Raw genomic sequence first — 26,037 nt, 5'->3', positions numbered from 1 at the left:
GATATATTGTCTCTGCTCTCTCCCCTCTGCAACAACAGGATCTCCTGGTGCGATTGTCTCTGCTGACTCCCCTCTGGAACAATAGGATCTCCTGGTTAGATTGTCTCTGCTTTCTCCCCTCTGGAATAATAGGATATCCTGGTTAGATTGTCTCTGCTCTCTCCCCTCTGCAACACTAAGATCTCCTGGTTAGATTTTCTCTGCTCTCTCCCCTCAGAAACAATAGGGTAGAATGGTTAGATTGTCTCTGCTCTCTCCCCTCTGCAACAATAGGATCTCCTGGTTCGATTGTCTCTGATCTCTCCCCTCTGCAACAATAGGATCTCCTGGTTAGCTTGTCTCTGCTCTCTCCCCTCTGGAACAATAGGATCTTCTGGTTAGATGGTCTCCTCTCTCTCCCCTCTGCAACAATAGGATCTCCTGGTTATATGGTCTCTGCTCTCTCCCCTCTGGAACAATACGATCTCCTGGTTAGATTGTCTCTGCTCTCTCCCTTCTGCAACAATATGATCTCCTGGTTATATTGTCTCTGCTCTCTCCCCTCTGCAACAATAGGATCTCCTGGTTCGATTGTCACTGCTGTCTCCCCTCTGGAACAACAGGATCTCCTGGTTAGATTGTCTCGTATCTCCCCTCTGGAACAATAGGATATCCTGGTTAGATTGTCTCTGCTCTCTCCCCTCTGCAACAATAAGATCTCCTGGTTAGATTGTCTCTGCTCTCTCCCCTCAGAAAAATTAGGGTAGACTGGTTAGATTGTCTCTGCTCTCTCCCCTCTGCAACAATAGGATCTCCTGGTTATATGGTCTCTGCTCTCTCCCCTCTGGAACAATAGATCTCCTGGTTGTATTGTCTCTGCTCTCTCCCCTCTGCAACAATAGGATCTCCTGGTTAGATTGTCTCTGCTCTCTCCCCTCTGTAACAATAGAATCTCCTGGTTCGATTGTCTCTGCTGTCTCCCCTGGAACAATAGGATCTCCTGGTTCAGATTGTCTCTGCTCTCTCCCCTCTGAAACAATAGGGTAGACTGGTTAGATACTCTCTGCTCTCTCCCTCTGGAACAATAGGATATCCTGGTTAGATTGTCTCTGCTCTCTCCCCTCTGCAACAATAGGATCTCCTGGTTAGATTGTCTCTGCTCTCTCCCCTCTGTAACAATAGGATCTCCTGGTTAGATTGTCTCTGCTCTCTCCCTTCTGCAACAATAGGATCTCCTGGTTATATTGTCTCTGCTCTCTCCCCTCTGCAACAATAGGATCTCCTGGTTAGATTGTCTCTGCTCTCTCCCCTCTGGAACAGTAGCATATCCTGGTTAGATTGTCTCTGCTCTCTCCCCTCTGCAACAATAGGAACTCTTGGTTAGATTGTCTCTGCTCTCTCCCCTCTGGAACAATAGGATCTCCAGCTTAGATTGTCTCTGATCTCCCCTCTGGAACAATAGGATATCCTGGTTAGATTGTCTCTGCTCTCTCCATTCTGCAACAATAGGATCTCCTGGTTATATTGTCTCCTCTCTCTCCCGTCTGGAACAATAGGATCTCCTGGTTAGATTGTCTCTGCTCTCTCCCCTCTGCAACAATAGGATCTCCTGGTTAGATTGTCTCTGCTCTGTCCCCTCTGCAACAATAGGATCTCCTGGTTAGATTGTCTCTGCTCTCTCCCCTCTGAAACAATAGGGTAGACTGGTTAGATTGTCTCTGCTCTCTCCCCTCTGTAACAATAGGATCTCCTGGTTAGATTGTGTCTGCTCTCTCCCCTCTGCAACAATAGGATCTCCTGGTTAGATTGTGTCTGCTCTCTCCTCTCTGCAACAATAGGATCTCCTGGTTATATTGTCTCTGCTCTCTCCCTTCTGCAACAATAGGATCTCCTGGTTAGATTGTCTCTGCTCTCTCCCCTCTGCAACAATAGGATCTCCTGGTTAGATTGTCTCTGCTCTCTCCCCTCTGAAACAATAGGGTAGACTGGTTAGATTGTCTCTGCTCTCTCCTCTCTGCAACAATAGGATCTCCTGGTTATATTGTCTCTGCTTTCTCCCTTCTGCAACAATAGGATCTCCTGGTTAGATTGTCTCTGCTCTCTCCCCTCTGCAACAATAGGATCTCCTGGTTAGATTGTCTCTGCTCTCTCCCCTCTGAAACAATAGGGTAGACTGGTTAGATTGTCTCTGCTCTCTCCCCTCTGTAACAATAGGATCTCCTGGTTCGATTGTCTCTGCTCTCTCCCCTCTGGAACAGTAGGATATCCTGGTTAGATTGTCTCTGCTCTCTCCCCTCTGCAACAATAGGATCTCCTGGTTAGATTGTCTCTGCTCTCTCCCCTCTGCAACAATAGGATCTCCTGGTTAGATTGTCTCTGCTCTCTCCCCTCTGTAACAATAGGATCTCCTGGTTAGATTGTCTCTGCTCTCTCCCCTCTGTAACAATAGGATCTCCTGGTTAGATTGTCTCTGCTCTCTCCCCTCTGGAACAATAGGATCTCCTGGTTAGATTGTCTCTGCTCTCTCCCCTCTGCAACAATAGGATCTCCTGGTTAGATTGTCTCTGCTCTCTCCCCTCTGTAACAATAGGATCTCCTGATTAGATTGTCTCTCTCTCTCCCCTCTGGAACAATAGGATCTCCTGGTTAGATTGTCTCTGCTCTCTCCCTTCTGGAACAATAGGATCTCCTGGTTAGGTTGTCTCCTCTCTCTCCCCTCTGGAACAATAGGATATCCTGGTTAGATTGTCTCCGCTCTCTCCGCTCTGCAACAATAGGATCTCCTGGTTAGATTGTCTCCTCTCTCTCCCCTCTGCAACAATAGGATCTCCTGGTTATATTGTCTCTGCTCTCTCCCCTCTGCAACAATAAGATCTCCTGGTTAGATTGTCTCTGCTCTCTCCCCTCTGCAACAATAGGATCTCCTGGTTAGATTGTCTCCTCTCTCTCCCCTCTGGAACAATAGGATCTCCTGGTTAGATTGTCTCTGCTCTCTCCCCTCTGCAACAATAGGATCTCCTGGTTAGATTGTCTCTGCTCTCTCCCCTCTGCAACAATAGGATCTCCTGGTTAGATTGTCTCTGCTCTCTCCCCTCTGCAACAATAGGATCTCCTGGTTAGATTGTCTCTGCTCTCTCCCCTCTGCAACAATAGGATCTCCTGGTTAGATTGTGTCTGCTCTCTCCTCTCTGCAACAATAGGATCTCCTGGTTATATTGTCTCTGCTTTCTCCCTTCTGCAACAATAGGATCTCCTGGTTAGATTGTCTCTGCTCTCTCCCCTCTGCAACAATAGGATCTCCTGGTTATATTGTCTCTGCTCTCTCCCCTCTGCAACAATAGGATCTCCTGGTTCGATTGTCACTGCTGTCTCCCCTCTGGAACAATAGGATCTCCTGGTTATATTGTCTCTGCTTTCTCCCTTCTGCAACAATAGGATCTCCTGGTTAGATTGTCTCTGCTCTCTCCCCTCTGCAACAATAAGATCTCCTGGTTAGATTGTCTCTGCTCTCTCCCCTCTGAAACAATAGGGTAGACTGGTTAGATTGTCTCTGCTCTCTCCCCTCTGCAACAATAGGATCTCCTGGTTCGATTGTCTCTGCTCTCTCCCCTCTGGAACAGTAGGATATCCTGGTTAGATTGTCTCTGCTCTCTCCCCTCTGCAACAATAGGATCTCCTGGTTAGATTGTCTCTGCTCTCTCCCCTCTGGAACAATAGGATATCCTGGTTATATTGTCTCTGCTCTCTCCCCTCTGGAACAATAGGATCTCTTGGTTAGATTGTCTCCTCTCTCTCCCGTCTGGAACAATAGGATCTCCTGGTTAGATTGTCTCCGCTCTCTCCGCTCTGCAACAATAGGATCTCCTGGTTAGATTGTCTCTGCTCTCTCCCCTCTGCAACAATAGGATCTCCTGGTTAGATTGTCTCTGCTCTCTCCCCTCTGTAACAATAGGATCTCCTGGTTAGATTGTCTCTGCTCTCTCCCCTCTGGAACAATAGGATCTCCTGGTTAGATTGTCTCCTCTCTCTCCCCTCTGCAACAATAGGATCTCCTGGTTAGATTGTCTCTGCTCTCTCCCCTCTGCAACAATAAGATCTCCTGATTAGATTGTCTCTCTCTCTCCCCTCTGGAACAATACGATCTCCTGGTAAGATTGTCTCTGCTCTCTCCCCTCTGTAACAATAGGATCTCCTGATTAGATTGTCTCTGCTCTCTCCCCTCTGGAACAATAGATCTCCTGGTAAGATTGTCTCTGCTCTCTCCCCTCTGGAACAATAGGATCTCCTGGTTAGATTGTTTCCTCTCTCTCCCCTCTGCAACAATAGGATCTCCTGGTTAGATTGTCTCCTCTCTCTCCCTCTGCAACAATAAGATCTCCTGTTTAGATTGTCTCTGCTCTCTCCCCTCTGTAACAATAGGATCTCCTGATTAGATTGTCTCCTCTCTCTCCCCTCTGGAACAATACGATCTCCTGGTAAGATTGTCTCTGCTCTCTCCCTCTCTGGAACAATAGGATCTCCTGGTTAGATTATCTCTGCTCTCTCCCTCTGGAACAATAGGATCTCCTGGTTGGATCGTCTCTTTCTCTCCCCTCTGCAACAATAGGATCTCCTGGTTAGATTGTCTTTGCTCTCTCCCCTCTGGAACAATAGGATCTCCTGGTTCGATGGTCTCCTCTCTCTCCCCTCTGGAACAATAGGATCTCCTGGTTAGATTGTCTCTGCTCTCTCCACTCTGCAACAATAGGATCTCCTGTTTAGATTGTCTCCTCTCTCTCCCCTCTGCAACAATAGGATCTCCTGGTTAGATTGTCTCCTCTCTCTCCCCTCTGGAACAATAGGATCTCCTGGTTAGATTGTCTCTGCTCTCTCCCCTCTGGAACAATAGGATCTCCTGGTTAGATTATCTCTGCTCTCTCCCCTCTGGAACAATAGGATCTCCTGGGTTAGATTGTCCCTGCTCTCTCCCCTCTGGAACAATAGGATCACTTGGTTAGATTGTCTCCGCTCTCTCCCCTCTGTAACAATAGGATCTCCTGGTTAGATTGTCTCTGCTCTCTCCCCTCTGGAACAATAGGATCTCCTGGTTGGATTGTCTCTTTTCTCTCCCTCTGCAACAATAGGATCTCCTGGTTAGATTGTCTTTGCTCTCTCCCTCTGGAACAATAGGATCTCCTGGTTCGATGGTCTCTCTCTCTCCCCTCTGCAACAATAGGATCTTCTGGTTAGATTGTCTCTGCTCTGTCCCCTCTGCAACAATAGGATCTCCTGGTTAGAATGTGTCTCTCTCTCCTCCATCTGCAACAATGGGATCTCCTGGTTATATTGTCTCTGCTCTCTCCCCTCTGGAACAATAGGATCTCCTGGTTAGATTGTCTCTGCTCTCTCCCCTCTGCAACAATAGGATCTCCTGGTTAGATTGTCTCTGCTCTCTCCCCTCTGCAACAATAGGATCTCCTGGTTAGATTGTCTCTGCTCTCTCCATTCTGCAACAATAGGATCTCCTGGTTATATTGTCTCCTCTCTCTCCCCTCTGCAACAATAGGATCTCCTGGTTAGATTGTCTCCTCTCTCTCCCCTCTGCAACAATAGGATCTCCTGGTTAGAGGTTGTTATCTGAGAGCGCAAATCCCTGAGTTGGATTGCCATTATCAATCATATGCGTCATTAAAATGCCATTCCTATTTGGAGAGAAAAAAGTGTTTGTTTGAATCCTCAAATTTAATTTGCACAATCTATTAAGTTATTTTGTACTTAATAAGTTTGTCTATAATTTCCTGGCTGTAGATGAATCAACCGGTAAGAGGATTATATAGACAATGGGTTTGAAAAATTCCTTTTAACCGTGTTCTTCTCTTTTGACTTTGCTTCTCATAGTGTATTTGTTCCTTTTTTTAAAGAATCAATTACATAACATCAAATGAATAGTGAAACTAGAGTTATGTCTTTGTCTCCATTGTAGGAATGTTGAAGAAGCTCACAACACTAAAAGTGGATGACAACCAGCTCACCTCACTGCCTAACACCATTGGAAGGTGAGTACTTTCACTTCTCAAATTGCAATCCCTGAACTTCCCAAATGACATTTTTTGAAAGGATGTGGCCAAAAGCTAAACTAAATTCCAAGTCTTGTTTATTAATGCATATCTATCATTGAACTGAATGTTAGTCCGTTTTAGGGCATCTATTGCATAACCAAATTAAAAGCCGTCAGAGACAGATTTTGATGGTAAATTCAGTTGACACATTGCATCTTAATCTTAGCTCGTCTTCTATGCCAGTGGTTTGTTGCTGTAGTCAACACGGCCTGTGGATAGAAGGGGTCTGAAACTCTGCTGTCTCACTCTGGCACCTTCTCCTTGATGCTGCTTCTCACCTCACATCGACTAACGCTGATTTGCTCCATCACTGTTCACACCAAGTACAGAGTGATGTAGAACATTGTGTCTCAGTTGGCGGCACTGAGAGAGAGGGGAGAGAGAGGGAGGGAGGGAGGAGGGAGGGAGGGGGAGGGAGGGAGGGAGGGAGGGAGGGAGGGAGGGAGGGAGGGAGGGAGGGAGGGAGGGAGGGAGGGAGGGAGGGAAAGGAGGGAGAGAGGGAGAGAGATACATTTTGGGGGTGTGCCATTCATTTGTTGTGCAATATTTAAAATGGAGGCTGTCTTAGTGGACTTGACTCTGATGTAAAAATAAAAAAATTAAAAAACTTCCCAAGCTTCCTTTGCTTGTATTGTAACCTCAAACTCAAACACAATAGCCAGCCAAGTTGATTTGCTTGTTTTATATATACTATATCAGTTTAATCTGTAAACTAGAATGAGTCAGAGGCAATTCTGGGGGTCAAGTCTGAAGACGCCCAGTTACTGGGATGTCATAGGTCAGGGTCACTACCTTACAGCTCATCATGTCATGTTCATCCTTACCGTGCCCTGCCTCCCCCACTGCTGCTCCCCAAGCCTGTGATACTGTTTCCTGTACACCTTTTTTTCTTGGTTTGTCATTGGTCGGTTTTGTGTGTTGTGGTTATTTCACATGCATCTAAAATGGGCCACTTAGTGGACGCGCCAAAATAGGGTAAGTAGACTGTAAATCCCTGTCTCCTGTACACATTCCTCCTCGCCACAGCATGTTTATTCAGGCAAGTGCTCACCTTAATGTCCCCTGTCTGTATGTTCCGGCCAGGGAAGCAGCTCTAGTAAAAGGCCTGCATATGGGAGGCCAGCTGGGCCAGCCTGTTCAGACAAATGTTGAGCTAATGACTCTGCTGTGTGTATAATAAATAAATACAATTGTAAATGGTGATTGGCCCAAATGCTGATTGACTTAAAGCTGTGGTATGACACAAAATTAACTGTTTACTGTTCTAATAACGTTGATAAGCAGCAATAAGGCACCTCGGGGGTTTGTGATATATAGCCAATATACCATAGCTAAGGGCTGTATCCAGGCACTTCACATTGTATCGTGCTTAAGAACAGCCCTTAGCTGTGGTATATTGACCATATATCACACCCCCTCAGGCCTTATTGCTTAAATGAAGTCTTTCCAGTTTGGGGAGGCAGCTCTTTCCCTCATCCTATCCTGTTCATATACAATGACATTTTACACTAAACGCTCTGTTGGAGTTTGAATTTAAAAACTGGACAGTTGTTGTTGTTTTTGCTCACGTTGTCCTTTGAAATCTGACAAAGAGGCAAGGGCATTTGACTCAATAAACACTGTGGCTTTAGAGTTTAAGGTATAATATAAGATATAGAGTTAAGTTTGTCATTCATGAAGTTCAGTATTTAATATTCCCGATTTTGGTAAAAAGCATTCTGTTGATTATAATCTGATTGAAAAGAGATACTGGCACCACCAGATAGTGAGTATTCATTTTCATTTTCACTCATGGAATTAATAAAGTTGAATAAATGTTGTGGTTTGTCTGTAAAAATCTCTCATTCTATCAAGTCATGGTATTGAATATTGCCATGATCCTCATGAATCCATTTGATTCATGATTTCACCTTTCTGTAGTCTGTACATGTCTTAGATGGATCTACTCTTATAAGGAACACAATTATGATTTGTTTCCATTAATGTCTCTACACCAAGGAGGGATCAGTCATCTGAGACTGTATCTGTCAACAACAAATACAGTCAATAACAAATAATGCAACCTGCTGCTGAAATGAATCTGCCCGTGGCTTGAGTGAAATAATGCTTGTATCATTATGATACAGTTGAAGTCGGAAGTTTACATACACCTTAGCCAATTACATTTAAACTCAGTTTTTCACAATTCCTGACATTTAATCCTAGTAAACAATTCCCTGTCTTAGGTCAGTTAGGATCACCACTTTATTTTAAGAATGTGAAATGTCAGAGAAATAGTAGAGAGAATTATTTATTTCAGCTTTTCATTCTTTCATCACAATCCCAGTGGGTCAGAAGTTTACATACACTCAATTAGTATTTGGTAGCATTGCCGTTAATTTGGGTCAAACGTTTCGGGTAGCCTTCCACAAGCTTCCCACAATAAGTTGGGTGAATTTTGGCCCATTCCTCCTGACAGAGCTTGTGTAACTGAGTCAGGTTTGTAGGCCTCCTTGCTCGCACACGCTTTTTCAGTTCAGCCCACAAATTTTCTATGGGATTAAGGTCAGGGCTTTGTGGTGGCCACTCCAATACCTTGACTTTGTTGTCCTTAAGCCATTTTGCCACAACTTTGGAAGTATGCTTGGGGTCATTGTCCATTTGGAAGACCCATTTGTGACCAAGCTTTAACTTCCTGACTGATGTCTTGAGATGTTGCTTCAATATATCTACATAATTTTCTTTCCTCATGATGCCATCTATTTTGTGAAGTGCACCAGTCCCTCCTGCGGCAAAGCACTCCCACAACATGATGCTGCCACCCCCATGTGTCACGATTGAGATGGGGTTCTTCAGCTTGCTAGCCTCCCCCTTTTTCCTCCAAACATAACGATGGTCATTATGGCCAAACAGTTATATTTTTGTTTCATCAGACCAGAGGACATTTCTCCAAAAAGTACAGTCTTTGTTCCCATGCGCAGTTGCAAACCGTAGTCTGTTTTTGTATGGTGGTTTTGGAGCAGTGGCTTCTTCCTTGCTGAACGGCCTTTCAGGTTATGTCAATATAGGACTCATTTTACTGTGGATATAGATACTTTTGTACCTGTTTTCTACAGCATCTTCGCAAGGTCCTTTGCTGTTGTTCTGGGATTGATTTTCACTTTTCACACCAAAGTACGATCATCTCAAGGAGACAGAACGCGTCTCCTTCCTGAGCGGTATGATGGCTGCGTACTATTGTTTGTACAGATGAACGTTGTACCTTCAGACATTTGGAAATTGCTTCCAAGGATGAACCAGACTTGTGGTCTACAATATTTTCTGAGGTATTGGCTGATTTCTTTTGATTTTCCCATGATGTCAAGCAAAGAGGCACTGAGTTTGAAGGTAGGCCTTGAAATACATCCACAGGTACACCTCCAATTGACTCAACTTATGTCAATTAGCCTATCAGAGGCTTCTAAAGCCATGATATAATTTTGGGGAATTTTCCAAGCTGTTTAAAGGCACAGTCAACTTAGTGTATGTAAACCTCTGACCCACTGGAATTGTGATACAGTGAATTATAAGTGAAATAATCTGTCTGTTAACAATTGTTGAAAAAATTACTTGTGTCATGCACTAAGTAGATGTTCTAACCGACTTGACAAAACTATAGTTTGTTAAGAAGACATTTGTGGAGTGGTTGAAAAACAAGTTTTAATGACTAATGACTATGACCTAAGTGTATGTAAATGTTCCACTTCAATAATTCACAGCCCATTTTTTTTGCGTACAAATTAAGTTGGTCTGTGTAAGTAGGTCTGTGCTTCGCAGGTTCTTGACAAAATGATATGCACATATTAATATGGTACATCAAAGACATGTGTAGTAGAAAATCTATGCAGTTTTGTGGTTGTTTTTCCTTTATTTTTTATTGATAGGGTTTTGGTTATTGTGCTTCTTTACATGTTGATGTTACACTAATAACTAACCAAGTGGAAGTAGCTGTGGCATGAAGGATTCTTAAGGGACTCATTCTCCTCTTTCTTCTTCTACCCAGTTTATCGCTTTTAGAGGAGTTTGACTGCAGCTGTAATGAATTAGAGTCCCTGCCCCCCACCATTGGCTACCTGCCCAACCTTCGCACGTTTTCTGCTGATGAAAACTTTCTCATTGAACTACCCAGGGAGGTACGTCCGTCTGTCCCTATATCCTCACAGTGCTCCTGTACTCACACACATACACAATGCATTTGGTTGTGTATTTAACAGTGTTGGGGAATAGTGAACTACATCTAGCTCAACTAGTAATTTAACTATGTTTTGCAGTAGCTTGGTGGCAGTTGAACTAAATTCAAATCTTGGTAGTGTTGTCAGTAGTTAATTACTTTTTTTGCCATGCAGTGGTGTAGCTAACTACTGGAACTACATGCTACTTTTTTGCTATATAATATATAATATATAGGTGAGGTAGGCAAGAATGTTCTTGCTTTTTCAGCGTCAGACCTGCCTAATTTTCACTTGACCCGTTGAATAGGCTAAATCACACATTCTGCTAACATCTGACTCCAGAGTGATCTATTCTTGCAATTTGTAGTCTATGACATTTCAGGTTGAGATATGATAATTTAGCACAAAGTAGTTTGGATGTAGTGATCTACTTTTTCTTAAGGGTAGCTTTAGTGTAGCTTAACTTCTTCCAGTGTGAAGTAATTGGTAGCGTGGTAAACTATATTTTCAGTGTAGCTTCCTCAAAACTGGTCATTTATATGGTTTGGTGCATGGAAGATGGAAAGTGATCACCGAAATATCTGCTTGGCTCTTTTGTTGCAGATTGGGAACTGTAAGAATGTGACCGTCATGTCGTTGCGCTCCAATAAACTAGAGTTTCTACCTGATGAGATTGGGCAGATGACCAAGCTACGTGTTCTCAATTTAAGCGATAATAGGTATCTACCGATTGCTCTGCTATGTATACATACATTAGCACACGCACACACAGAAACACAGACACACAGAAACACAGACACACAGAAACGCAGACACACAGTGAATCCATATGTTCCTCACACTCTCATTGATGAGGAAAAGGCTTGTGTTGTGTGTCTATATATTTACATAGAGCGTAGGTGGAGTGGGGCATTCTTCTGAGGATTTTATAAAAACTAGGGAAGCTAGCTAGTGGTTATTATTTTGTTAATAGCACATTAAGATAGCTGCACAGCCTTAGAAAGCACTTCCCCCTGCCCACGGGCTAATTAAGAAAGCTCTTTATGAGATGTTTGGTTGCTCTGCCAGTGATTAACTGGATCCAAGGTAATTAAACCTGACCATCACTTAACACACGACAGCCATTAGTCAGACCTGCCTCTACACGCAGCACCACACACCACAGAGCTGATAGGCTGCCTCAGAATGGGCACCGAATCACCCCAACCCTGCATCATCCTCCCTACGGTAGCCGACAACACTGTCTTCCTCTGACATATTTCTGTTGTCAAAGTGAGGCAGAGTTTGCTGAGCGTGTTGCCAAGGTGAGTAGTGGGTGTCAGTCAGTCAGAGGCAGGCTATTATAGTTCCTTGGTAGAGGAATAATATTGGCTTTTCACAGGGGACTTAATGATGATCTGTGTCCTTGAACACACCCGAACACAGTGTACTCATTGAGATGATATGCCTTCTTACTCCCATTTCGTCTTCTTCTCCCTTACACAGATTAAAGAATCTCCCATTCACTTTCACAAAACTAAAAGATCTTGCTGCTCTTTGGCTTTCAGACAATCAGGTAAATATGATCTTATATATTGTTTTGTTAGAAAGAAACAGACCTTTACATTTTTGGATCAAATCTATAGTTTTAGCTGTGTTAGCTATACTTGAAGTGTCAGTTATGTGTGATTGTCTTCTGTGTGCAGTCCAAGGCCCTGATCCCTCTCCAGACAGAGGCCCATCCAGAGACCAAGCAGAGGGTCCTCACCAACTATATGTTCCCTCAGCAACCACGACATGATGAGGGTGAGCTAGCCAGATACTGTGGGTGGAAATGTAACACATGCTGACATGAGGGAAAATGCTCATAGCCAAGTATTCCCACAAAGTGGATGTTACAGTACTATGAGTATGTGATTTTGTGATCGCTAAGGTGCCATGGATATGTATTTACAATTGATGAATGGTGCTTTAAATAACACTGGTATCCCTCATAGTAATGGGTATAGTGATATGTGTGCAGAGCATGTGTCACTGAACTACCCTTTGAGGGTCAGAGAGACTGAAGGTGTAAATTTACTCAGGGATTGAATCCATTTTGAGGTTCCACTTGAGGGCGTTTGACAGATGGTTGGGTTAGGTGCCAGTGCACTGTATGCTGTTGGTGAAGTGAGCATGTCAGAATAGCACCAGTGTGAGACCAGTGCACAATAAGTCAGTGACACCTCCCTGTTTTCCTGCCCGTCCTCTCTGTAGACTACCAGTCAGACAGCGACAGCTTCAACCCCACCTTATGGGAGGAGCAGCGTCAGCAGAGGATGACCGTTGCCTTTGAGTTCGAGGAGAAGAAGGAGGAGGAGGACAACTCTGGAAAAGTCAAGGTTTCACAGGACTTTCTGTTGACCTCAGTTTCCCCCGTTTGTATCTTGTTATTACCGCTTATTTTGCTTGTCCTGTCCGTCCAGGTTGAGATCAATCTGAAGCGCTACCCCACACCGTACCCAGAGGACCTGAAGAACATGGTGAAGTCAGTGCAGAACATGGTGGGCAAGAACCAGCTTCCCCTCAGCACTGGTACTAACTCCTCTGGTACCAACATGGAGTCACGAAAACAAGAACAGTATGAGCCCCCCTGGCCCATGCCCCCCAAAGAGGTAACAGACCGGGTCATACCACACACCCAGAGACCCACACATACCACCACACTCTCTCTCTCTCACACACACACACACACACACACACACACACACACACACACACACACACACACACACACACACACACACACACACACACACACACACACACACACACACACACACACAAAACAAAAACAAATGATTTGATTATACATAGTCCTCTTTGGCTGAATGCGATAGATATGTGTCACCCAGTCACTCAGAGTGATCTTCTTTTCTAGGTGATGGAAAGAGAGATGTTAGAGAGAGAGAGAGAGTTCAACAAGACTCAGATGACAGAGCAGGGCATCATCCACAACTCTGCCATCGACATCCCAAAGCGCAAGGACAAGGAGGATCTGACTGAGAGCTCAGAGGTACAGGAGCAATTTCCTTATCTCTTTGTGAAAATGTTCAATTGTTTGTAGCACTTATTACGTCCTTTTAACACCAGGAAAGCAAAACAAAATAACAGCTTGTATTGGGCTTGGTGGGGGAGAGAGTACTGACATGAATGTTTACACTGCAGCCTCAAGGTCCTCTCAGGCCGTTATGTCAGATTTAGTCCTTAGTTGCCTTGGACATCTCAATGTGAGAGTTCGGGTAGAGGTGAGACCACCTGTATTGAACGCATGGGAACTGAATTTCATTGAAATAACTGAGTGGGTGTGTCCAAACTTTTTCAAAGACATAGATTCATGTAGTATCAGGTTTCAGTGTTTTTGACTTATGGCCAGGTGTGACAAAGTTTGAGGGGGCAATGTATTAAACCCAGGGCCATGGAACTGTGGCGTAGCAACTTTTTAGAGGTGATTGAAACCTACAGAGATCATAGAATCCTTTCATCTGGAAGCCTCAAAGGCCCCATGATGGCTTCAACTGGGTCTTTGTTAAATCGTTAGCTCTCTCTCTCTGAATACGCAGAGTCAGACAGGTAGTCTGCTGAGGTGCTGTTTTCAGATTTTTTTTGATGCTGTGTGCAAAAAGGTGCATTATCTTGGCATAATATCATATTGTGGCTGAAATGGAGGTTAACTCGGCCATAGCTCAAATGTCAAGTATTAGTGCATTTGCAAGTCCCCAGGGGGGCAACCTGGTGCAGAATTTGTAGCCTTTTAATAAGGCTTGAAATACTGCACAACGAACAGCAGAGGCTGTTGAACAAACAGAGCAAAGGTCAGTGTTAAATGTCAATTGTATTCAGAGGACTCCAAGAGGCTAGATCTGAATAAGCGCCTGTTCCCAGAGTCAAGTGGTCAGCATCTGGAGATGAATGAAGCAGGTCATATAATATGTATCTTGTATCTGCTTACTGTCATTTCTTTATAAGCTCTATAGGAGCCCAGAGTTTGGGCCATTTACATCAGGGTTGTAAATGCACTCATGCTGGTTGTGAGTCCTTTAAACATTGCATATATTTGAGATGAGATGTAGATTAGATTTTATTTTAACCTGTAATATGAAAATAGATTTCCAGTAGAAGTAGGTTCGAACTTCCAAGGAGTCAGCTAGCAACCACTTATTTTCCTAACCCTAAATCTGGAAGGTTCTCCTGTGCTTGGCACTCTGCTATATCTCTACCTCTCTGTAAAGTGTTTTGACAGAGCTGCAATGTCCTGTGTACTTTGTGTCCATAACTGCTTTGGATTGCCTCATGCTGTCTCCTCCCATAAAACCCCAGGGAGAAAGAGACCCTTGGGTGCCGCGGTGCCGCAATGGGAACTGGGTCACTGGGTGGGGGGCTGGAGGGGTGGGGGGCTGGTGGGGAGGGGGCTGGAGGGATTTGGGGATGTAGGGGTGGCTGGAGGGGTGGAGGGATGTGGGGGATGGATGGGTGGGGGGATGGATGGGTGGGTGGGATGAAGGGGTGGGGGGCTGATGCCATAAACCATGCTTCTTTACCTCACACAATTTTTTTTTTGTAGAACCATGAAAACTTCCTCTCCATCTTTTATTTGTTTGTATGTGTGTTTGTTTGTTTTGCTTAGATTTCTTTACATCGCGTGGTTCCCAAGCTGCCACAGCCAGAGAATACATCATCAGCCGTTACAGCTTCTTCCTGTTTCTGCCTCATAGTAAGTGGCTGTGAGATCAGACATTAGACAGTCTGCTCAACCACGGCTCGGCTGGTGTGACTTCACACTGCCTCTTGCACGCTGACAAAGACTATGAAACTTCTGGAGAAACAAAGTCGGAGTATCATGAAATATGAAGATGAAAGCCGATAACAGGCACTCTCTCTAATGAACAGTGAAACTGTAGATATGTAATGTATATAATGTACAGTACTTATGAAGAGGAACATTTTTTATGCAAAGTCTGCATCATGGCATATATAGTATACACAGTAGTGTGCAAACGGGCAGTAGACTGGCAGTGCCAAGGCTAACTCCAGCACTTATTGGCATCACCACACCACGCAGCTGTTTGTTTTGAGTTAATCAAGCATTCCTCTGAGACGTGGCAAAAAGCATCCAGCCTGGCATACCAATTACCCCCAGCCACAGAGAAGGTGCTGGTAAATTATGGACACAATCTTGGGAGTGATTTAAGGTGGCATTTTTACCCAAAGCAGAAAGAGGTTGCAGCTGTCGTTGCGTGTCATGTAACACTGAACATGCTGAACCCTCATAGTAGCCCCATCATGGGTATGGATTTATAGATATCCGATTATATGTTTTGAAACATATAGAAGTATCGGATATATTGCGATCTCTTTTTTACACAAGAGAAAAAGAAGATGGCGGGAGATACAGATATGCCAGTGAGACAGTGCTGTGTAGTGAGTGTTCCTGGGATGTGGTTCCTGGAGTCGCCTGGCAAGCAGGCCTGGTGGTCTCTCTCCGCTCGGCTGCCTCGGCCTGCCCCGTGGGGGTGCAGTGAGCAGAGCTGCAGATGTGGGACATCAGGTGTGGGAAGTAGGCTCTCCTGTAGCAAGCAGCTGGGCCTCTAAGCTCTAAGAGAGAAGGAAGTCACAGATAGGACATGCTCCAGTGTGTTACACATCACTAAGATATAGAGAACATATATCAGTTACTGATGACACTATCAGTATAAGCAGTACAATAATGATCAGTTATGTACTATATTTGTGTCCTTTTGTTAGTTCCTGCCTCAGGAAGAGCTTGTGGAGTTAAGTCGTTGAAGCTGTTAACCAAGCTGTGTCTCGGTTTTTGTCTTTGGGTCTTTTGTTCAGAAATAAGAATTGTGTAATAACTTTTCTCAGGATTCTATGAGCGGCTCTCCGAATGATATCCGTATCTCTGATATGAGGCCCACCCTGGTGGAACCGGCCATGTACAAACCAAAGGTTGTATTACTGGGGAAAGACAAGAAAGGTAGGCCGTAAACTCCCATCCCTGGTATTCTACTTCACTACAAACACAACCATTATCATTAAGGTTATATCATCACTGCTCTCTGTTCCTCTAAACTCATTTCAGAAAACAAAAATGAGTGATGTTAGAGGTCAAAGATCACGCCCCCAAGACATGCTAAACTCCCCTGTTATGGTAATGGTGAAAGGTTAGCATGTGTTGGGGGTATGATCTTTGACCCTCCGTAACTTTCTCAGTCATTGTTATTCATGATTCATTCAGGATTGTCCATAATAATGGTAGCATCCACATTAATGTAGTGTTTAGAAATATATTATATTCTTATTTCTAAGAACAGGTACTCCAAAATTACACAAATGATTTACCGTTCATTTTTATTGGGCACAAAATAATCTGAAACACAACCCAAACAAACTGTGAAGGCATCAAACAAGTTTGTAGAGTCACAAGCTTGATGTAGTCATTGCATGCTAGGAAAATGGGTACAAATAGTGAACTTTTTAATACTTTATAAGGATCTTTAGGGGTGTCAATTATTTTTATCCCTACCTTTTTGAAATAAACAATGATTACTTGTTAAACAAAATCTCTTTCCCTGAACAATTATACTAGTATAAAATAATATAATTTCCCAATGTTTTAAATTGATTTTATAGTCATTATTGCTCATCTTTATCAATGTTGACCCCACCATATACATTACCAGTCGAACGTTTGGACCTACTCATTCAAGGGTTTTTCTTTCATTTTACTATTTTCTACATTACATTTTATCAAGGCACACCTGTAAATTGAAATGCATTCATGAAGCTGGTTGAGAGAATGTCAAGAGTGTGCAAAGCTGTCATCAAGGCAAAGGGTGGCTACTTTGAAGAATCTCATATGAAAATATATTTGATTTGTTTAACACTTTTTTGGTTACTATATGATTCCATATGTGTTATTTCATAGTTTTGATGTCTTCACTGTTATTCTACAATGTAGAAAATAGTAAAAATAAAGGAAAACGCTTGAATGAGTAGGTGTGTCCAAACTTTTGACTGGTACTGTATATCTTGGGCCATACTTTCAAACTGATAAACCAGAGAGTAAGCTGATTGACTAGTTGCTGCAGGCCATTTGAGCTGATATCTCAATCGGTGGGAGGCTGACCCCTATCAGTAAATACACTCACTCTCCGCTCTTATCCTATTCTGACATGAAAAAGCCTCAAGCTTTCTCAACTCTACAGTGAAAATCCCTGTGTTTGCTATTGTTCTTTCTAATTGCATGGTTGTTTCCTCCTGTGAGATTACAAAGCATAGTCCTGCAATGCACAATTATTATATAATGTCCTTGGGGAGTTTTGTATTCTAATTAGGTACGGTATAAAGCATAAGGGTGATTCCACGCCAGCGGGAGCGGGAATAATATTTTTGGTATCTCAGATTGTTCTTGCAATTCTCACATTAAAATTTATTGGGAGGAAGGATGTTTAAAATGCTTTTTACATTTGTATCACAAACGATTCTTTTGAAAATCATGATGGAATTGGCCATTTTATGCCCTTTATAGACCTATACATACATGCCTCCTGTAAGACCATATGATATGTAAACCATATATGATACAGATATATGGTTCAGCGGGAGCGGGAATTATATATATGATACAACATCTTGGTGTCATTATACTCCTTATAGTGGTCTCTTTAATATGTAGTATGTCTTTATTCTGAAATACAAATATTCACATTCATTTATTCAACATTAAAAATATTTATTCCTCAAAATGACCCTTTTAGATTGTGTTCATTTTAAGACCGATTGTTCGGGACGATATACTCTACAAGTACATCACATTTCTAGAGTGGACTCTGCTAATTCTGAAGGTATGATACATTTTATGAGCACCACCAACACCGTGAATGGGAAAATAGATTAAATGCAAACTCCCTCTGCTGGTGACTTGCTGAATGTGCAATCCTAAAGGAGGGCTGTGATTGGTTACTGACCTATAACGTCAATTTCTGTATCTAAGATGGGTCATATCATTAAAAGTACCAGAGAGCACACTCTGTAAATTAGAGATGTTTACAAACAATATGTCAAAAATAATCTTCATCAAAAAGGGTAGTTTAGAAATACTAATATTACTTTTTATCACATTGAATAAATACACATCAAAAGGTGTATTTCAGAATAAAGACATACTACATATTAGAGAGACCACTATAAGGAGTATAATGACACCAAGATGGGCATAAAATGGCAATATTACTCATTATACAAAAAACGTTTTTTGATACAAATGTAAAAAGCATGTTAGTTACTTCCTTGGGAGGAAGGATGTATATGTGAGAATTGCCAGAACTATCTGAGATACCAAAAATATTTGACGTGGAATCGCCCATGTTTATTGCAATCCATTACATAACGACTCCCTGTTGGATTGAGGAGAACAGCATCCAATTCTCTCCAATAGCTTTTGCTCCCCTGGAGACCCAGCTTCAATCCACATTTCAAGTGGAAACATGAGCAGTGACCTTTTGAAAATAAGATAACTCCTTAAGCCCCCATTCAAATGAAATTTTCAGGTAGATGACAGCAGAGACATGTCAATGCTTTTCTCTCGCCCTTCCCTGTCAGAGTCTACAGATGAATCAGATCCGGATAAGATGCATTGCCTGAACAACAGTGGCTCGTCAGCCACCTACTCGGACTACTCTCCATCCCAGGGTTCTTCCGGCTCCTCTAACCCCCCGGGCAACGTGGCCGCCCTGCAGGCTGCTGGGAAGGATGGAGGAGTGCCTCAACAACACTGGACCAACAGGTGGGCAGTGGCTCACCGGCTTTCAACCCACAGTCCTCACACAGAACCAGTGGCCAGCTACAGACACACGCCTGATAGCAAGCTTACGGTGACCCATGATCGGTCTTCCATCGGCAAAATCAGAGGCTCAGCATAGCCCTATATCGTCTGTTTGCCGACAATGGTCTGATGTCAGTTTGCCTACCATGGTGTGCTGCCTCAGCCACCTGTGGTATGATAAGTGCTTGCTAGCTGGGTCACATCCAGTACTGTTCTGTACTGTGTAAATATGTCATTTAGCAGGCATCGATTCCAGCCGTCTGTTTCTTGAGACAGGGATGTTGTGTAGAGCACCTGGGTGAACAAGGGTTGGAACTCCAGCTGTCAAGAGGCTGTGTGAGGGGAGAGAGTGGTGCAACAAGGCTCTTTTAAATCTTTCATTAACATACATCTCCATAAGACTGACAGAGCGCCGCACAGCACACCTCTCTCTCTCTCTATCACTCACTCACTCACTCACTCACTCTCACACACAGAGAAGATAGCCCTATTTGGTAAAATACCAAGTCCATATTATGGCAAGAACAGCTCAAATAAGAAAAGAGAAATGACAGTCATTACTTTAATTCCGAAAGTTTCTTCAAGTGCAGTCGCAAAAACCATCAAGTGCTATGATGAAACTGGCTCTCATGAGGACCACCACAGGAAAGGAAGACCCAGAGTTACCTCTGCTGCAGAGGATAAGTTCATTAGAGTTAACTGCACCTCAGATTGCAGCCCAGAGTTCAAGTAACAGACATATCTCAACATCAATTGTTCAGAGGAGACTGTGTGAATCAGGCCTTCATGGTCAATTGCTGCAAAGAAACCACTACTAAAGGACACCAAATAAGAAGAGACTTGCTTGGGCCAAGAAACACAAGCAATTTGGTGGAAATCTGTCTTGGTCTGATGAGTCTAAATTTAATAATTTTGTTTCAACCGCCGTGTCTTTGTGAGACACAGAGTAAGTGAACTGATTATCTCTGCATGTGTGGTTCCCACCGTGAAGCATGGAGGAGGAGGTGTGATGGTGTGGGGGTGCTTTGCTCGCGACACTGTCAGTGATTTATTTAGAATTCAAGGCACACTTAACCAGCATGGCTACCACAGCATTCTGAAGCAATACGCCATCCCATCTGGTTTGCGCGTAGTGGGACTATAATTTGTTTTTCAACAGGACAATGACCAAAAACACACCTCCAGATTTTGTAAGGGCTATTTGACCAAGAAGGTGTCACGGATCACTCCGGAACTTTCATTATGCACACCTGGCCCCTATTCCCAGTGATTAGTAATTGCTTGAGTGTGTCCTTGGTTTACCATTGTCCTGTTGATTATTATTACAATGTCCGTTGGTGCGTGTGAGTACCTGTGCTGTGTGTTTTGTCTTTCGTGCCATTGTGGATTGTGCAGATGATTACGGGTCTCGTAATATCATTGTGCGCTTGTGTTATTTATTCGAGGTATTCCTCGCTCTTTAGTTCGGGTTTCAACCCTGTGTTGTATAGTGTTTGTTTGGGCTTCGTCCCTGTGCCTTTAAATGGCACACCGTAATTTGGGTTATAATAAAAAAAACTATTACACCTTCCTGCGCCTGTCTCTCGACCATTTATGCCAACGTGACAGAATAATCGACCATTACGGGAGACAGCGGGAAGGGCCCGTCCGACGACGCTGTGACTGGTCCATCCGGCGCCGCCGCAACTTCAGCAGCTGCAACTGGGCCGTCTGACACCGCCACAACCGGTCCGTCAGACGCCACTGCGAATGGTCCTTCCGACAACCGCCGCAACTTCGGGCAGTTGCAACTAGCCTGTCCGACGATGATGCAACTTCGGGCAGTTGCAACTAGCCCGTCCGACGACGATGCAACTTCGGTAGTTGCAACTAGCCCGTCCAATGACGATGCAACTTCGGCAGTTGCAACTAGCCCGTCCGATGACGATCCAACTTCGGCAGCTGCATTGGGTCCTGATCGACCCGCACTGCGTTCCTGTGATCATCCTCGAGGCCGGTGGCATTGTGCTGCTTGTGCAGCGCGTCAGGGTGATACTGTCACGGATCCCTCCGGAACTTTCATTACGCACACCTGGCCCCTATTCCCAGTGATTTGTAATTGTATAAGTGTGTCCTTGGTTTACCATTGTCCTATTGATTATTGTTACAATGTCCATTGGTTTGTGTGAGTACCTGTGCTGTGTGTTTTGGCTTTCGTGCCATTGTGGATTGCACAGATGATTACGGGTCCCGTGTGTTAATCATTGTGCGCTTGTGTTATTTATTCGAGGTACTCCTCGCTCTTTTATTTGGGTTTCAACTCTGTGTTTTGTATAGTGTTTGTTTGGGCTTTGTCCCCGTGCCTTTACACGACACGCCGTCATTTGGGGTATAATTTAAAAAACTATTACGCATTCCTGCGCCTGTCTTCCGACCATTTATGCCAACGTGACAGAAGGAGAGTGATGGAGTGCTGCATCACCTGACCTCAACCCAATTGAGATGGTTTTGGATGAGTTGAACCGCAGAGTGAAGGAAAAGCAGCCAACAAGTGCTCAGCATGTGTGGGAACTCCTTCAAGACTGTTGGAAAAGCATTCCTCATGAAGTTGGTTGAGAGAACGCCAAGAGTATGCAACGCTTTCATCAAGGCAAAGGGTGGTTACTTTGAAGAATCTAAAATCTCAAATGTATTTTGATTTAACACTTTTTTTGGTTACTGTATGATATACAGTGCCTTGCGAAAGTATTCGGCCCCCTTGAACTTTGCGACCTTTTGCCACATTTCAGGCTTCAAACATAAAGATATAAAACTGTATTTTTTTGTGAAGAATCAACAACAAGTGGGACACAATCATGAAGTGGAACGACATTTATTGGATATTTCAAACATTTTTAACAAATCAAAAACGGAAAAATTCGGCGTGCAAAATTATTCAGCCCCTTTACTTTCAGTGCAGCAAACTCTCTCCAGAAGTTCAGTGAGGATCTCTGAATGATCCAATGTTGACCTAAATGACTAATGATGATAAATACAATCCACCTGTGTGTAATCAAGTCTCCGTATAAATGCACCTGCACTGTGATAGTCTCAGAGGTCCGTTAAAAGCGCAGAGAGCATCATGAAGAACAAGGAACACACCAGGCAGGTCCAAGATACTGTTGTGAAGAAGTTTAAAGCCAGATTTAGATACAAAAAGATTTCCCAAGCTTTAAACATCCCAAGGAGCACTGTGCAAGCGATAATATTGAAATGGAAGGAGTATCAGACCACTGCAAATCTACCAAGACCTGGCCGTCCCTCTAAACTTTCAGCTCATACAAGGAGAAGACTGATCAGAGATGCAGCCAAGAGGCCCATGATCACTCTGGATGAACTGCAGAGATCTACAGCTGAGGTGGGAGACTCTGTCCATAGGACAACAATCAGTCGTATATTGCACAAATCTGGCCTTTATGGAAGAGTAGCAAGAAGAAAGCCATTTCTTAAAGATATCCATAAAAAGTGTTGTTTAAAGTTTGCCACAAGCCACCTGGGAGACACACCAAACATGTGGAAGAAGGTGCTCTGGTCAGATGAAACCAAAATTGAACTTTTTGGCAACAATGCAAAACCTTATGTTTGGTGTAAAAGCAACACAGCTCATCACCCTGAACACACCATCCCCACTGTCAAACATGGTGGTGGCAGCATCATGGTTTGGGCCTGCTTTTCTTCAGCAGGGACAGGGAAGATGGTTAAAATTGATGGGAAGATGGATGGAGCCAAATACAGGACCATTCTGGAAGAAAACCTGATGGAGTCTGCAAAAGACCTGAGACTGGGACGGAGATTTGTCTTCCAACAAGACAATGATCCAAAACATAAAGCAAAATCTACAATGGAATGGTTCAAAAATAAACATATCCAGGTGTTAGAATGGCCAAGTCAAAGTCCAGACCTGAATCCAATCGAGAATCTGTGGAAAGAACTGAAAACTGCTGTTCACAAATGCTCTCCATCCAACCTCACTGAGCTCGAGCTGTTTTGCAAGGAGGAATGGGAAAAAATGTCAGTCTCTCGATGTGCAAAACTGATAGAGACATACCCCAAGCGACTTACAGCTGTAATCGCAGCAAAAGGTGGCGCTACAAAGTATTAACTTAAGGGGGCTGAATAATTTTGCACGCCCAATTTTTAAGTTTTTGATTTGTTAAAAAAGTTTGAAATATCCAATAAATGTTGTTCCACTTCATGATTGTGTCCCACTTGTTGTTGATTCTTCACAAAAAAATACAGTTTTATAACTTTGTTTGAAGCCTGAAATGTGGCAAAAGGTTGCAAAGTTCAAGGGGGCCGAATACTTTCGCAAGGCACTGTATGTTATTTCATAGTTCTGATGTCTTCACTATTATTCTACAATGTAGAAAATAGTAAAAATAAAGAAAAACCGTTGAGTGAGTATGTGTGTCCAAACTTTTGATTGGTGCTGTACATCTTAATGAAATTATACGCTGTCATACCTGTGCTTACGCTCTTTCTGCAGGCTGGTCCAGCAGTTCCCCAAACCCATCGAAACCAAGCCGCTACTGAGTCAGAGAGACCCCAGAGAGACCCCTCCCTCCAGCACACTGCAGCAGCGCGGTGAGCGACGCCCTCTCAGTGACACCTTTGACCAGTGGAACGATACCTCCCACTACGACAACACAGGCTTCGTGTCTGAGGAGGCTCCTCTAGAGACCCCCAGTGGTAGCAGCAGTGGTAACCCCATGCTGGGCTCCAAGTCCCGCAGCTCCTCCACCTCCCACGGGGGCCGCCGGCCCCTCATGAGGCAGGAGCGCATCGTGGGCGTCCCCCTGGAGCTGCAGGATGCACCTCACCAACACCCACACCCCTCCCACCAATTCCATAATGTCCGCACCACGCCAGAAAATGAAGTGCCTCAGCCTCCCCCTCCCAACCCATGGCAGAACTGGACACGAACGCCCAGCCCCTTCGAGGACCGCACAGCTTTCCCCTCAAAACTGAGCTCCCCAGGCAACAGCCCCAACCCTGACCGCAAGGACTTTGAGCAGGAGATGCATCATGGGGAGCTGCCAGGGACGTTCCCCTCCACAGGGACATGGGGTTACCTAGACTCCAGGAATTCGGGGCAGGGTCAGGGGCGCAGCAACCAGCAGGCCAACATATCCAGCATGTACCAACATGTCCAATCCAAACCCACTAGACCAAGCTCTGGGGCCATGGTGATGAGCAAGAGCTCTGAGCGCCTCTCTCCCATGATGAAGGAGGTGAAGGCTAAGTTCAAGAAGTCCCAGAGCATTGATGAAATAGACATGGGCTCCTACAAGGTGTACAGCATCCCTGTGGACAGCTACAGCTCCAGCATAGAGAACCATGGGAGTGTTGACCGTCCAGACATGCCGGCCCCCATGGAACAGAGCATGTCCCGCAGCCAGTCTGCCCCTATGCTGGACGATGATGACGCCTACGGCACAAATAGCCAGCAGCAGAAGCCTGCCATCCCGAAGAAGGTCTACCACTTCGACCAGAGCTTCAACCCTCAGGTGGCTATGGACATGAGGAATCAGCAGCAGGAGAGGAGGGCCCCTCCGCCCTTCCCCAACACCCCTGAGTATGTCAACCAGCCAGGGAAGACCCTGCCCAAAGAGCTGGTGAGCCCCAGGGGCTACCGGGGTTACCCTCATATGGACCAGATGTTCTCCTACTCTCAGCCCTCAGTCAACGAGGAGAACCAGCCGCCCCAGCAACAGCAACCCTTCCCCATCCCTAGTCAGCGCTCCCGGCCTGGGTTCCTGAGGCGGGCTGACTCCCTGGTAAGCTCCACAGAGCTGGCTCTGTTCCGCAGGGTTCAGGAGGCCCAGGAGATGCAGCAGATGTCGGACCACTACGGCCGGCAGCACTTCAAAGGCATTCTGGAGCAACAGAACAGTCCCAGCATGGCCCAGCAGGACCAACAGTACAACAAGAGGAATGGCAGGTACGAGGAAGACTACTCCTCCTACCAGGAGCCCAAGAAGCCTATCATGGGCTACCCTACAAAGAGCCTGACGCAGCGACGCCCCCTGTCGGCCAGGAGTTACAGCACAGAGACGTTTGGGGCGTCCCAGGCCAGGCCTGTGTCTGCCAGACCCACAATGGCTGCACTGTTGGAGAAGATGCCTCCAGATTATAATCTGAGCACGTGCACTGAGAATATAAAGAGCCCTGATGAGATGAAAATGCGCACCATGCAGCTGCAGCATAAGCCTGATGATATGTCCTCTAAGATGCCAGTAGACTGGAGGCAACAGCTGCTTAGACATATAGAGGCCAAACGATTAGACCGGGTAAGTCTGACAACTTCTTAAACACAGTTTATTACACGCTCACGTAACATCTATATGGGCGCTTCTGTTGACACACCACATGACTGCATGACTGTCAGTATTAATGAACGTGTTCAGTCCACTGCTTAGCAATGTGCGCCAGTTGTGGCACCAGACCCACTTGATGTTTCTCTATACGTATGTTAATCACTTATGTCGATTGTGATAAGAAGCACAAACATGGTAAGTTTTCCCCTCTTACCTCCTTTCTCCTCTTCTTTCTCTTTTATTTTCATTCTACTATAACTGTTAGTATGATATCATACTTTAACAAGACAAGTATATCTGTCTGTACTACAACAATTTGGATGAGTTTCCCTAACTAGATTAAGTCTAGTTCTAAACTAAAAAGCTCTCCAGGACTAGGCTTAATCTGGGTCCGGGAAATCGGCCCTTGATAATATAGGCAAGTACTTCAGTGCTACACATCTCTTAAAGAAAAGTACATACTGTTGCTTGTATGGTATACGTAATCGTATTGTATCCATGAGTGTGTTTTTAATGTGTTTGTTCTGGTACTGTAGTAACTCTGTACTGTTGTTGTTCTGTTTGTCAAGCTCACTTTATCTGTTGCAGCT

General features: G+C 44.4%; 1 protein-coding gene across 11 annotated transcripts in view; it reads left to right on the top strand.

The window, feature by feature from the left end:
- The window catches only part of LOC112251575 (leucine-rich repeat-containing protein 7), a 192,318-nt gene that overhangs the window by 157,590 nt on the left and 8,691 nt on the right, over nucleotides 1–26,037 (top strand). For 7 of the 11 annotated variants that reach the window (XM_042322154.1, XM_042322159.1, XM_042322157.1 and 4 more), the window contains 13 exons: nucleotides 5,942–6,014; nucleotides 7,035–7,052; nucleotides 10,099–10,228; nucleotides 10,871–10,986; nucleotides 11,753–11,822; nucleotides 11,953–12,052; nucleotides 12,503–12,627; nucleotides 12,712–12,900; nucleotides 13,167–13,301; nucleotides 14,913–14,999; nucleotides 16,151–16,262; nucleotides 18,890–19,073; nucleotides 23,617–25,420. In XM_042322154.1, the coding sequence (XP_042178088.1) occupies nucleotides 5,942–6,014; nucleotides 7,035–7,052; nucleotides 10,099–10,228; nucleotides 10,871–10,986; nucleotides 11,753–11,822; nucleotides 11,953–12,052; nucleotides 12,503–12,627; nucleotides 12,712–12,900; nucleotides 13,167–13,301; nucleotides 14,913–14,999; nucleotides 16,151–16,262; nucleotides 18,890–19,073; nucleotides 23,617–25,420 (3,143 nt within the window). The remainder of the gene's footprint in view (nucleotides 1–5,941; nucleotides 6,015–7,034; nucleotides 7,053–10,098; nucleotides 10,229–10,870; nucleotides 10,987–11,752; nucleotides 11,823–11,952; nucleotides 12,053–12,502; nucleotides 12,628–12,711; nucleotides 12,901–13,166; nucleotides 13,302–14,912; nucleotides 15,000–16,150; nucleotides 16,263–18,889; nucleotides 19,074–23,616; nucleotides 25,421–26,037) is intronic. The other 4 variants (XM_042322161.1, XM_042322160.1, XM_042322152.1 and 1 more) reach the window with 2 other exon arrangements.

This window comes from Oncorhynchus tshawytscha, linkage group LG05 (assembly GCF_018296145.1).
Source record: "Oncorhynchus tshawytscha isolate Ot180627B linkage group LG05, Otsh_v2.0, whole genome shotgun sequence".
Classification (NCBI taxonomy): domain Eukaryota; kingdom Metazoa; phylum Chordata; class Actinopteri; order Salmoniformes; family Salmonidae; genus Oncorhynchus; species Oncorhynchus tshawytscha.
This window is presented reverse-complemented; position numbering and strand designations above follow the sequence as displayed.